This window comes from Nanorana parkeri, unplaced genomic scaffold, assembly GCF_000935625.1.
Source record: "Nanorana parkeri isolate BGI_ZX_2015 unplaced genomic scaffold, ASM93562v1 scaffold778, whole genome shotgun sequence".
NCBI lineage: Eukaryota > Metazoa > Chordata > Amphibia > Anura > Dicroglossidae > Nanorana > Nanorana parkeri.
The window spans coordinates 178,803-192,967 of NW_017307046.1; the positions used below are offsets into that span (position 1 = coordinate 178,803).

Below are 14,165 nucleotides of genomic sequence, written 5' to 3' on the forward strand. Positions count from 1 at the left end.
CCCCATGCCTTTATTCTACTCATTGAAGAATAAAAACCTAACACACTCTAATCCCTCACTTCTCAAGCCATTAAATGTATACTTTAATCACATATTTTGATGGAAAGCAAGAGTTTTGATATTACTTACTATGTACTAAGAGATGGGACACTTTGCTTGTGGTTCCCACCTTGTTTGCTGCAGTACAGGTGTAATACCCAGAGTCAACACTGGAGGGCAGTGCAATCAGAAGGCTGCCATCTTTGTTTAGCTGATAATGGCTGCCATCAACCATTAGCATTTCTTCTCCCTGAGAGGTCAGATTATACATTAGAATGGCAAGAAAAGAATAAAGAATGCAAACCATCTTTTACTAGTTTTCTGTCTGCCAAGTGATTACCTTTGCCCAGGTCACAGTAGGTTGAGGGTATCCTTTGGCATTACACAGTAATGTTACAGGCCTCCCGTCTCGCGTGGTGTATTCTGTAGGTCCGAGTGCAATTGAGGGAATCACTGGAAATAAGTAATACCCGGTTAATATGTACTTAAAGGAAAACTCTAGTTGCAGTTGTGTGATGCAAATTGTGAAAGACAGATGGTCTGCCTTTCTATAGGATGCAGATATTGGTCTGAGGGAGAGGCAGGAAAGGTTGTCTAAGGTCAGATATCCGCCAATTATGCTCATTTGGGCATAAAGACATGCAATGGGATCTGGGCTTGTGAGTCTATGCTGCAGTGGCAGCCAAATAGAGTATACCAATGTGGAGAGGACAGTCTGTGAAGGAACAGACAAGTCCCCAAGGCAGAGGGCCAGAACAGTGGTGCTGTAAAGAAAAGACAGAAGGCTGAATATCTGTTTTTGGCAGAGAACTGCTGAAAAACCTCTGCAAGGGTAACTCCCTTTGTGTTACATGTTTTCTTCTAAATAAAAGTGGGCAAGGAGCCCATAAAGCTGCTTTGCAACCTGCCTTGCAGTTCGGTGAGTGTTTACATTTCAAAAAAACCTTATCTTTGTATAAAGATTGCCATATTTCCTCATTACATGTGCTCAATAATTTGCTTCACCACTCCTCCTCTCTATAAGTGGCTCAATAAAAGCAAGCAAAGCTGCCCATTTTCAGCATTGACTGTGGTTATCGAGCCAGTCCTCCTCTCCTTTTGAGTAGTGACATGTCCCTTATTAAGTCAGAGGTGCTTATTATTAAGGATTAGATCCTGATCTTCAAACTTCTATGTAAAGATGTGAATGATCAGAAGTGCCAAATATCTGCTGCTGTCAGCACAGGGCAAGTGCTGCAAAGGGCCCTAACACTGGAGCATGCAGATATCTTCCCATCCATCATTCTTCAGTTGATATCTATCATCCTTGACCAGTAAAAGTCTGGCTTATTGTAATTATCTGCTCCCACCTGGATGACCTGGATATATGAGAACCTTTACAGATATAATACAAGGAATGTTTTAGTGTCTGCTCTGAAACAGATAAAACATTAGCAGCTTATGAAATTGAATAGGTGCTACAGTATATAACGTAGGTCTGAACAAATCCCAGTTGCCAGGTAGCCAATGCTCCTTAAAATTTAATTTTAATAAACTTGTGAGGTTTTCTCTAGTTGTCAGTGGAGCTGGCTCCTAAAAAAAAAAATCTTGCTGGCTTCCGGATTGGACAGGCTGTCTCTGGAATTGCCTATTCATTTGTCCACTCCTGATATGTGTGGTTCGGGTAGCTACAACTAGTATGTTCCATCTCTAAGCACAAAAATTGCTTTATATTTACTGCACGATTATTAATTGAATTTCCATAGAGGTGCTCACCATGGACATTGAGAAGAATGCTTTGATTTGTAGATCCAGCAGCATTGGACAGCTCACACACATACTCCCCAGCATCCTCTCTCATGGCTGGTTCTATGTGCAGCCCACCTGCTCCATCAATGGAATGACGCCAAATAAACTGCAGCTGACAAGTGAAGAAAACAAGATGCACGCAGACATGTGTAAATAATTTAGATGTAAATGAGGACTGCTAGTATGTACGTGGTATTCAGATACAGGAAAAAGCAGAAGATAACAGCACACTTACAGATACCAGCAGTGGCCTGACTGTCTGTAGATAGCTTTACTTTATAATGCTGACATTTTCTTTATCAGACTAGCAATCGATTATTATAATCATAATGTGCACCAGAGGCACAATCTCACAATGCTGTTAAATGACGTATGCTCTAAAGTTGGCTTGTAAATATCAAGTATTGTATGCTTTGTCGTATATGTATATAAACAGAAAAACCATTGAAAAAACATAGTTTAACACCCGTGCTCTTGATTTTAAAGTCAGCTCACCTGAGAAAAAAACATACAACTTATTCAAGTGTCTATGGGAACATTCCCACCTCTGAGTTTGTGTGTTTAAAATAACCTGCATTCTACATTGTAGCTACTTTTTCTAAGAAAACACATATTTCAAAGGGTTGAATGGTAATGCATGTTAAACGTGTTTGAAGCACAGCAAAAAGCTAAAAAGTAGAAATCAAACAAAATTAAACTTACAGTATAGTTATGATGTACCGGCTTATGTGTTTGTTAATGGTCTTGAGAAATAAGCAGCTGGAAAAATGATGGTAACTGCTCTACCCTATGTCCTTTAGACCCTAAAAAAGTGTCTAAAGGACATACTCCTTAAATCAAGCAAAGAGCTGAGTTTTCTGAAGAAGAGATAGTGCCCCAAAAAGCATCAGTGGGGAATCCTTTGACTATCTGGTGCACAGGGAAGGTCCTTCCGAAAAGAACAGAGTGATACAGAGAGGAACTGAGGTGCCCTCTATGATCAAATTTGAAAGAGTAGAGCGGCTACTATTGTACTCCTGAAGACCATTGGCAACGCCCTGTACTTCCTATCTCCTTTTTAAATTAAGTTCTTTGTATTGTTGTTGTACAACTTTGATATTTCCCTTGGATACAATAATACAGTCTGCAATTATTATATTTCCATTACCAATGAGCATGGACATCTGATGCCTTGGAGACAAGTTACAATTGGGTGCTTTGACTTTAAAAAAATCACCTCTCATGCAGACGTGTTAATGTAGCTTAAGAATACAAATTTTTTCCTGTATGCACCTTTAGCTGTGATCTAAGCTTCTTCTGTGTGTTCTGAATCTAGGAATTCTTAGCAAGTCAACCAAAATGTGATAACCAAGTCAAAACTCCAGCAGGCTTACTCAGGACCCCACACAGCGCTGCCAAGCATGGGCGTCTCTGCTGGCCATAGTTTAAGTTAACGTGGGATGCTGTGGCTATGGAGCTCAAGTTGATGTTTGGCTACTTTAAGTGCCCAAGTTTATGGGTTCTGGTCTCAGAGGAGAAGCTTTGAACACAGCCAAACCTACGTGTAGGCACATTTGTGTGTCGGGTGTATTTTAAAGAAAACCTGTCACCTAGTCATTAAAAGCAAAATACTCGACCCAGCAAGCAATCTTCAATGCTAAATTACACCATTACCATTTTTGTCCATGATTCATGCTGAAGTGCCCACTCCTATGCAAATACTGACTCTTCTAGATGAGAAGAGGGGACAATTGGAATCATAAAATAACTCAGGCAGTTTAGTCACTTGTGTGTGTTTTACCAAGTTGAAAGTAAAAGTATACTTTCAACCTCACATCATGTAGCAGGTAGGTAGAGCTGTATGTACACCTTTATCTAACAGTTAACTTACTGGTCCTGAGTCTTTCACCCAGCGCTGTACTGGCAGGGGGTTTCCTGCTATGACTGGACAGGGTAGTGACACAGAATTTCCTTCAAGGACATCTATTTCCGATGGTGCCTCACCCACTTGCGGAGCCACTGGAATGGAAATGAATTATGACTGACCATTGCAGCTATATTTATCAAAGTGTGCCACATACATACATGGAGTATGACCCTTACCAATTCCTGTAACTGTTAGGAGGATTTCGGCTTGTACCCAGCCAAATGGATTCCGGGCCTCACACACATACACTCCCGTGTCCTCTGGCTTTGCAACTTTTGAAAAAGAATGTTAACAAAGATGCGTTTATTCAATTATACAGATAAACATTCATAATCTGATAATGGTAATAAACTGATTCATGCACCAGATTAGCAATCTGCAGTATATTATTTCTTGGCATTGGGCTGTCACTGACAAAAACAAGAACCTCCTAACACTTAACAATCTGAACAAATAACACATAGTCATCTCCTAAAAAGAGCTCTTCACTCCTAACCTACACCTAACACATTACTTTAACCCAACCTGAAAGATTAACTACAGCGAAAAACAATTTTTACTTTTATTTATTTTTTTGATAGTACTGTTTTGCTTTCCGTGAAACTGTTCAGAAGATTTACTCACTTCCTGTTGTTGTGACATCAACACAATCAAGACATTAGGACAAGAAATGAGGGGGACAGATGTAATTAAAAGAAGACACAAAGAAAAAAAATAATGCTATACAGCAGGTCTGGTGAAATCCCAAGAGCCAGGTAGCCAATGTCCCTTAGAAAATACAGTTGTTGCCTAACTTTGAGGTTTTCTATAGTTATTGTCAATAGAGCTGGCTTCTAAAAATATCCTGCTGGCTCCTAGATTGAACAGACTGGCTCCCAAATTCCAGATTAATTTGTTCATCCCTCCTTTAAAGGGTATCCAGGTATACAAACCCCCAAATAATTAATATATTGCAGCTAGCCTGTCCTTAGATGAGGTAGCTGTATTAGTTTCCTTTTTTAGGTTTTTTTCTCTGAATACTCACTGTACTATATCTATGGAGGATCAATGCAGCGCTGTCACCCTAGGCTGCTCTCCTGATATATACTATGGACACCCCCACCCCCACACCTCCATGGCATAGAAAGGTGTTGCTTCGTGGTTCACGGAAGATGGCTGTTTGAAACTTCAGCACAGGAATTTACATGGATACTGGAATTGTGGCAGGTATTTTTCTGTACTTGCAGAAAATGTACTTAGCCTCTAATAAAAAAAAAAAGAAACACAAAAAACACAAAAAGGACTAAGGTGCAATATATTACATATTTGTTCTTGGGATTAGATATACTTTAAACATTACGATTAAGCCTCAGGGTGGCGTGCCAGTGTATGGGCAGAATTTCTTTTTTTTTTTACTGCCTTCATCCACATTGGATGAAATATATTACTAGAGAGAATACTGAAGTGGAAATGTTTTTGGTTGCTGTGGACACCTGCCTATGTTTGCCCTTCATTAAGTGTTATTAAATAAGTAGGGGAGTCTAATTCATCAAAGGCGGAACTAGTGAATTTATTTGCACTGCTTCAGCATCCTGTGTGATTGCCTTACTTCTCATGTGGACGGTGTTTGACCCAAGGCCATCTATGATCTCTGTAGTTCCAGATGGGACCACTGGACCCTCATCTTGGCGAGACCAGGACACTGTCGGCATGGGGCTGCCTTCAGCACTGCAGATGAGCTTTACACTTTCTCCAACATCCACTTCTACGTCCGATGGAAAGTCTACAAACTGAGGAGGAACTGGAGGGAAACAAAGACAAGGGTAAACAAATATAAGCAAGCATGGAAAGGCATCCACAGTGACATGACCATCTAAACTGGTAATTCAATTAATTACATATTATTGATAAGAATACAAAAAATATTATTTTATTGGTTAGTTAGATGCCACATGTTTACACTACATGCTTAAATTCACTTAAAGCTTATAACTTAGTTCTGAGTAGACAGGTTTCCTTTAAAGCACAACTTCAGCCATAACATTTTATCTGGTTTTGGATAGAGCAAAGGGTTAGGTTTTTATTGCTATCCTTGTGCTTTTTGGGGGATGCTCCATAAACCTGCCACAAACCTGGGCAATTCAAACAGAGCATACATAAAGATTCTCATAAAGATATGGAATAGTAAGCTAGTTAAAATGTGGAAGTCACATCAAAATTTACATTCAGGGAAATTACAACAATAACACTAAATGCTTACTAATTGAAAGCATGCTATAGTTTTTTTTTTCTAAAGGGAATAGTGTTTTCTATGTGTTGTCTTAAAGTGACACTAAACTCAGGAGTTAAATCAGGAGTACATTAAATATTAACAAAAATGTATCTTATTTGTGTATCACTCGGTTGTAGATCCTGAAATCATCCCTGAATGGTGCTGACACTGTCCTTCCTTCTGGAGGGGGGCTACTTTTGTTCCCCGCTCCAAGCTCGCTCCCGTGATAGACTACAATCTCACTTACTAATTGAAAGCATGCTATAGTTTTTTTTTTCTAAAGGGAATAGTGTTTTCTATGTGTTGTCTTAAAGTGACACTAAACTCAGGAGTTAAATCAGGAGTACATTAAATATTAACAAAAATGTATCTTATTTGTGTATCACTCGGTTGTAGATCCTGAAATCATCCCTGAATGGTGCTGACACTGTCCTTCCTTCTGGAGGGGGGCTACTTTTGTTCTCCATGGTCCATGTGTGTGTTGTAAAGTAGTCACCACTCCAAGCTCGCTCCCGTGATAGACTACAATCTCAATACAAATTAGTGAACTAAACATGAGATTGTAGTCCATCATGGGAGCGAGCTTGGAGCGGGGAACAAAAGTAGCCCCCCTCCAGAAGGAAGGACAGTGTCAGCACCAATTCAGAGATGATTTGAGTATCTACAGCTGACAAATAAGATACATTTTTGTTAATAGTTAAGGTACTGTACATTTTTAAGGTTTAACCTCTGCGTTTAGTGTCACGGATTATGTTTAGAAAAAAATAACATTCTTTAAAATGTTTTCAAAATTCCTTTTAGTTAGATAGAATTAACTAAATATTGAATTAAAAAAAATCAGTTTGACCTTCATTTCAAAATATTTTTTCTCTGCCTATTGTATCTCCAGGACAGGAAGTGAGGGGAAAGCTCCCCCATAGAAAAAAAATCTTAACAAGGTTTTACCCATCCCCTAAACTTTTTTGCCTTTATATATACACGTTAAATGTTTTAATATCTGCCTGGAGTTCAGTTTTAATAGGCAAATGGTCGCAGCCGCAGCCACAGCCAAATATCTCGGCTTTCCAATTATGTCTGCAATACCTGTCCAGGCAAGACACACATTTAACTCCTTTAATAGTGACTTGAACAATAATTAGTGAGTAAATTACATTTAGGTCCTCAGGATTAGACAGCGGTTCTGGTTACTTTGTGTAAATCATCTATAAAGACCAGGAGGACAATTAGTAGTTACCTAGACATGAAAGCAAACATAAATGGCAGTACAAAAAGCTTTATTAGGATCCTGCAATTGTCTGCTGTGTTGTTTTCGAGTTTTCAATTGACAAATCTGGGTTCTTTACTGACAGTGGTGTGTAAAAATTGTGTGTAGTACTCTCTTCCTCTGGGAGGACACTTGTGCTGAGGGATGTGACCATTACTCAGCTAGGCCAGCATAGAGCACTGATGTAGGTAAAAGTGCATTTCCACTAAGAGAAAAGTCAAGTGTCTGCATCCACCCTCTGCCAATCCCTACACTGGCTTACACTCGCCCAGAGGATAAAATTCAAAATATTAACAGTCACCTATAAAGCCATCCACAACTCCGCCCCCGGATATATCTCAGACCTTGTCTCTAAGTATCACCCTAACCGTCCCCTCCGCTCATCCATTGACCTCCTGCTTTCCAGCTCCCTTGTCCACTCCTCCCATACTCGCCTCCAGGACTTCTCTAGAGTCTCTCCCATCCTCTGGAACTCTTTACTCCAACCTGTCCGTCTATCTCCCACCTTGACTGCCTTTAGGCGTTCCCTAAAGACTCATCTCTTCAGCGAAGCCTATCCCACCTCGACCTAACCACTGAACATTCTCAAATAATTCATTCCCACAGATACCACAGCTACCTCCTCATGTATCATTTCCCCCTTCTCTTTCAGATTGTAAGCCCTCAGGGGCAGGGCCCTCCTTACCATCTTGTCTTGAATTGTATTGTAACTGTAATGTCTTCCTTATATTGTAAAGCGCTGCGCAAACTGTTGGCGCTATATAAATACTATGTAATAATAATAATAATAAGGCCTTTTTATAAGATACTCATCATAACCTACAACAGTAGAGGACTATAAAGAGAAACTTATTTTCATGACTTCAATTGGGCTTTAGCCCATTTTGATGATACATATATCACACCCCAATATAAATATATCTGGTCCAACACATACACAATTTAATAATACCCCAATTCCTCCAAAAATACCATAGCAATTCAGAGTGTTTGAACTTGCATATGGAGCATGGGGTATATTCGCGCTAGATTTATGTTGCTAGTGTAATGTTCATTGTTCATAAATGAGATGAAATAGTCTCCAGGAAAGAAAACTCTCAACTCCAGGCAAAAAGCTTAACTGTCGCTTCTTGAAGAAGTGGTCTTGGGGACTTCTTAAGTAGCGATTGTTTTTTTAAGATGATTCTCCCATTTCAGCCAGCCACAGGAGAAGCGCAGATAAAAAACAGGGGCAAAACACGCACAAAAAACACATGCAATCGGGAAAATAGTGCAAGCTCTGGTCAAAACAGGCACACATGTTAAAAGGGGCGGCTAAACAGATTTGCTCATAAAAAAATGTTCTAAGAGGCTAAAACTGGTGCAATTGCTTTGATAAATTCCCCCCATTGTATTTGTCAGATGAACAATTTTTTTGGCAGGTCAATGTTGAAATATTTGTTGGCGCCATAATAAGACACATTTTGGTATAGTATATTTTCAGCAATAAAGTAATAAAGCCACATAATTACAGCTGTTATATTGTTATGGTTGGGGTGTTGAAGGGTTAGGTTGAGGTTTAAGATTAGATTTTAGCTTGGTGGTTAGGATTAGGTGTTATTGGGAACTCTACTGTTAAAAATAAAATTTGGATGAGCAGCTGAGGGTATATTTTTGGCATGCCTTGGTGTCAAGATGAATTAACTCCTATACAGGGCCGGATTTACTCTCTCTGCTGCCCCAATGCCAGGTTTCTCAATGCGCCCCCCTCCCCCATGGAGAATGGCAGACCTGCAGGCTGCGTACAAGTGATCTCGGTGACATCATCGGGATCACTTGTACAAAACAAGCGGTGGCTTCCCTGCTGTACATTTCGCTCTGCTTGCCAAAAGCAGGGCTAAATGTAGAAAATAACTACCCGCCTGGAACTGCATGTCCCGGGCATCGGGACATAGGAATTCCACACTCCTGCTGCCCATCTACTCCCTGCTGCCCCAATGTCGGACCTGAAGAAAATTTGGACAAAGATGTCAACGGTTGCAAGGGAGTTTGTGGACATCACATTGCTGGAAGGTAGATAAGTACAGGGGAGTTGAAGTTGAGCTTTAAAGGTAACATGTGCTTTGCCCATGCAGGTTCACTCCCTTTTGGCTCCATTCAGAGGCAAAACCTAAGGACTGTCTCACCTCCCTCATGTAAAGCACTTAGTGCCCAAGTAGCCAATCATCAGCCATCAGCACTGTCATGTGGGAGAGAGAGGAATGAGTCACATGCAACTGAAAAAAGTGGCAGAAAAGAAAAAGAAATGCCAACATTGCTGTTGGTTGGGCTGCCATTAAAGTGAACGTGCCCTGCATGTAAAAGAGCAGGTTTGCTTTAAGCTGCCCATATAAATTAGATGGTAGTTCCATTTTGACAAATGGAACAGCACACAATAGCCCCGAACAAGCATTTTCAGGGAAACATGCTTTTGGCCAGATTGGAAATCCTTGCTCAATCAATATGGTTTTCCTTCTAGACAGTAGCGTGGATGGATCCCTTCTGAGCATTATCTAGCTTATAGGAGAAACTGACTTATGGCTCTGTCCTAGTTTACTTACTATGAACATGTGCGCAATAAACATCAATGCAAAACACATATCAGTGGTAATAATGTATCTGTGTGTACTATTTATTAGCGCTAAAACTTCACTTGCCAAAAATGTTTGCACCCGTGGTCCAATATCAATGTGACCTCGATAAATATGGCTAAAGGATGAACTCATCATTCATTTCCAGATTTATCATCATTAGATATTTAACACTGTGCCACCGACTGATTCAATCTGGAGTCACCCGGACAGCTGTGTATATTTAAACTCAATCTATTAAGTGCTTCCAAGCCATGTTTTGTGCTTCATGCACCGTACTTATTTATTTTCTTCCTCTGAGACATATTTATTTATTTAATAATCTTCATAGCACACGTCTGGAATCTGAATTGTATTTTCGGTGCTTCCTGAAAACATGGTTTTAGTAGATGACTCATCCCACCAAGGAATCTTTAAGCCTTCAGCTAGCAGTTTGTGTTTTATATTGCTTGTTGATGTTTGAGTGGTGTTGGTGACATTGTGATGGTATGATGTCATTGCTCTTACTGGTGAGATGAGTGATGTAATGATGTAAGCGTTGCTTTGTACGGTTTTCCAGTCTTTTACGGACTCAAGTTTTGCAGAAGTGGATGAGTCTGCCACAGGGCTGTATCCTGATACAAAATGACGGCTTGTCTGGTATATCATTTGCCCAGGAGGTTCGTTCATATCACAGCTTGGCTTTTAAGTGCTTCTAACGCCTGTCATCTTTGACAGCCCTTAAGATCTATTTTCTTTCATTTTTTCTTACCTTGTTTCAAAGACCTGTTCCTTGTGCCAGTGCATAATGGATGCAATAAATCGGGCATGAAGAACTCAAATGAAGCGAAATGGCGACTACAAATAAGGAAAGTGCTGATCTATCGGCAGATCTATCCTGCTGTTGCTGCTGTTATTCACCAGAGTCAATTTGCTTTAAAGCGACCCTGTTGCAGCAATAAAAAAAGGAAAAACAGAGCCACCCTGCCAAAAAGAAGCTTTAATACCTATCTGGCAAGCAATTACTTCAGTTTTGGCTCTCTTGAAGAGCTGTGGGTGCTACTTGTACCGTTTACCCCAAAAATAAGACCTAGTACTATTTTTGTGAATTGCTAAAATATAAGACCTACCCCGAAAATAAGACCTAGTTGTGACCATTCCCAGGGCCGGTGGTGGCATAAGGGGGAACTTGAGGAGCCGTAGGAGGGGCGGGAGAGAATCACAGTGCCAACGAAGCCAGGGCTGGAAGAAGCGAGGCGGCAGCGGAGGGAGCAGAGCCGCACAAGTCAATGCTTCGCTCATTCTGGTTACCAAATTGCTCTTGGAAAGGTACGTCACCCCTGCTTGCCCTATCACCCTATTCTTAACTTTGCCATTTTGGATTATTTAATTTGGATTTGCATTAACTTTGGATTGTTGTACATTAAAAAAAATAAGACCTACCCCGAAAATTTTTTGAGCCCAAAAAAATATAAGACAGTGTCTTATTTTCAGGGAAACACGGTATCTGGCACTTCCACGTGTACCAGGTTGCCTTCTGGGCACTGTGGTTCCTCCCGTTGGCTGCTGCATCACTACTAGACTTGTGCGCCGTCAAAAAATTTGTTCTGTTTCGTTTCGGAATATCCGTTATTTCGTATTTCAGGTATTTCGGACTTTTAAAAAAAAATACCATCAACTCCAATATAAATGTACTTTGCTTTTTACCTTCAATATAACGAATGTTCGTAACGGAACGAACATACGTCAACGGAATTTCGAATTTCCTGCCTGTGTGTGTAACTGTGTATTGTAATGCATCAGCAGCAGCGGATCCGTATCTCGGATTAAAAAAAAATCTTGTCATGTTGTTCAACCTCATTTACAGGGGTAATATTAGTTCCTGTTTCAAAGAAATTCGGATCCGAAATTCGTTAACGGAATTTCGTATTTCGGATATAATTCGGAAACTGCCATTCGGATTTCAGGAAAATTCGTACGAATTTCGATTCGTAACGAAACGAATCGCACATGTCTAATCACTACAGGACACACTAATAAACCAGCAGCAGGCAGGTGACACACAACACTGCTTGCTTTCTTCAAGAAAGCAAAGACTGCTGCCACCGCCTGCTGAAAAGGCAAGTATTTAATTTCTTCTTCTACAGGGTGGCTCTGTATTTATTATTTGTGTTTCTTTAGAAAGCAATTCCACTAACCCTAAACTTTATATAAATAATTGCAACACAAGCCATGTTATATTTTTAATGTTTAAAATGATCTACTCATTTTGAACTGTGGCAAACGTTAATTTTCTAAAACTGTTCTGTGCATTTTTTATGTACAGAATGCCCCACAAATCTCTTTTCCTGCTTGTGTAATTGGCTTGCAGCTTTAATCATCGTTTTTATTATTTTCTGTTAACTTGCTTGGGCCAGATCAGTGGATGTTATCTTAAAAGGTATAGTGATATCAGTCTCTGACATCACTAAAAAGGACCAACATAGTTTTCAGTATATGTATTGCTAGAGAGGACCTTCAGAGACTGCAGGAATACTGGAGGAAATGATGGGCAGAGACCAGGGACACATTAGAGGTGTGGCTAAAGGCTGCAGACATGCTTCAGAAAACAGGAAGAGACTGGGGACCTGTTACATGAGGCTAGTAGACTTCACTGCTATAAACCCTTTACAAAGCAATGTTCCCACTGCCACTACAGATTGGTTGGGTCCAACAAGTACCAAAAGGCCACAGGTTGGGCATCAGGGGACTAAATATATGGTCAAATTGTATTGATAAATTAAATCTTTTACCATTTTGATGTAGTTATCACCATGGTAATCACATGAGTGAGAAGTGCAATGATTGGCTCCTGGTTATTTTTATGGAATCACAGCTATCTAGTATCACCATGATCATTTCTTATGTGTCTAAAGCCAGACAATGATCACTGCCCAATCAAGTCAGTTGACAGCAGGTCAGTTGACAGACATCTGTTCTGGGGAATAATCAGTCAGCTAGGGTTGACTTGCAAAGCCAATTGCTATTGTTTTCCCTTGAGATAAACAAGAGTCAGGATGCGCTCCCCCTCTACGAGCACAAACATTTACGTTTGGGCAACCCTAACAGCTTCTTTATCGAAAGAAGTTTTGTAATGAAGATATTTGGATGATCAGGTTGTACTTGTTGTGTCCCACATAATTCTGTGTTATATTGTTGTCACAATGTAATTGTATTATATTTGAATAGTGGTATCTACTGATACCAAGTGGAGAGAGTGCTGCTACAGCAACCTGTTTTTTCTTTTTGGCCTTGGTATGCTCCCTTGTCTCCCCTCCTGTTTGTTACTAGTTAGTACAGTCCTTAGCTAGACACTCACTGTCCCCTTATCCTGTTCAGTATCGTTTTATTTTTATTGCAGAGACAAGGCTTAAGACGGTCATTGTCTTCTTACACTTTAAATAACTGGCAAAGCATCCTTTGTGTTGCACGTATATGAAATAAAACCAAGTTGGATTTAACTTCTGTGTCTTATTGAAGAGGTAAACTGTCTGTGGATTCTGCCAAATCAGAAAGTGGCCATACTGTCCGCACAGACAGGGAGGAGGTATGTAATTTCATATATCGGCATTTGAAAAAGAACAGTACTGAGGCTTCTCAGACAAGCTTTGATAGGGTACAATTAAACACAGCCCTTGTGTTTAGTGTGATAAGACTAATGTGAAATGGCAGTCACCATAATTCTGTCATCACAGATTCACACAGATTAAGGTTTTTGTCCTGGCAAAGGCATGGCTGTCCTTTCATGACATGTATCCACTGCCAGCAGCCACAAAAACATTAAAAGGATGAATTGGCAGATCCCGCAGTGGAAAACGTGCCAAGGAGCATCTGCTATTGGTAACATCTCCCTTTAAGTTAAAGTCACATGCTGGCAGGCAATATTGCAGCATCAATAGTATTAGCTATTTTGCAGTTTCTGAATTACATCAACAGCTAATGAAGGTACTCCTAAATGTCTATATGGTTGCTAATAGGTATCAGAAGAGATTGACTAAGCACATTCATGAGATGGTAATAGAAAGAAGAATGTTTCTCATTCAAGACACGTCTTTGTACAAGCTCATCGACACGGATGGACTGGAAACAATAAACAATGTTACATTTTTCAGCGTCATAAGATAACTGATTACAGATCTATTAAGTTGCATTGTGCAGCTGTAATGTGTTTAAACAGTAATGACTTTCAGGAACTTTTATTACTTGGAAACATTTGGCATATCAGCCGATATGCACAAGCACATTTCTCTAATTGGTGCTTTTAGTTTGAAAAAATGTGTGTGTGTATAT

The 14,165-nt window shown here is 40.0% G+C and overlaps 1 protein-coding gene across 1 annotated transcript in view; it reads right to left on the bottom strand.

Annotated features, from left to right (window-relative positions):
• Nucleotides 1–14,165, bottom strand: part of HMCN2 (hemicentin 2) — a 196,004-nt gene that overhangs the window by 115,261 nt on the left and 66,578 nt on the right. The window contains exons 16-21 of the mRNA XM_018564746.1: nt 5,322–5,513; nt 3,910–4,005; nt 3,698–3,825; nt 1,795–1,939; nt 380–492; nt 130–289 (exon numbers count right to left, since the gene is read on the bottom strand). Of these exons, the coding sequence (XP_018420248.1) occupies nt 130–289; nt 380–492; nt 1,795–1,939; nt 3,698–3,825; nt 3,910–4,005; nt 5,322–5,513 (834 nt within the window). The remainder of the gene's footprint in view (nt 1–129; nt 290–379; nt 493–1,794; nt 1,940–3,697; nt 3,826–3,909; nt 4,006–5,321; nt 5,514–14,165) is intronic.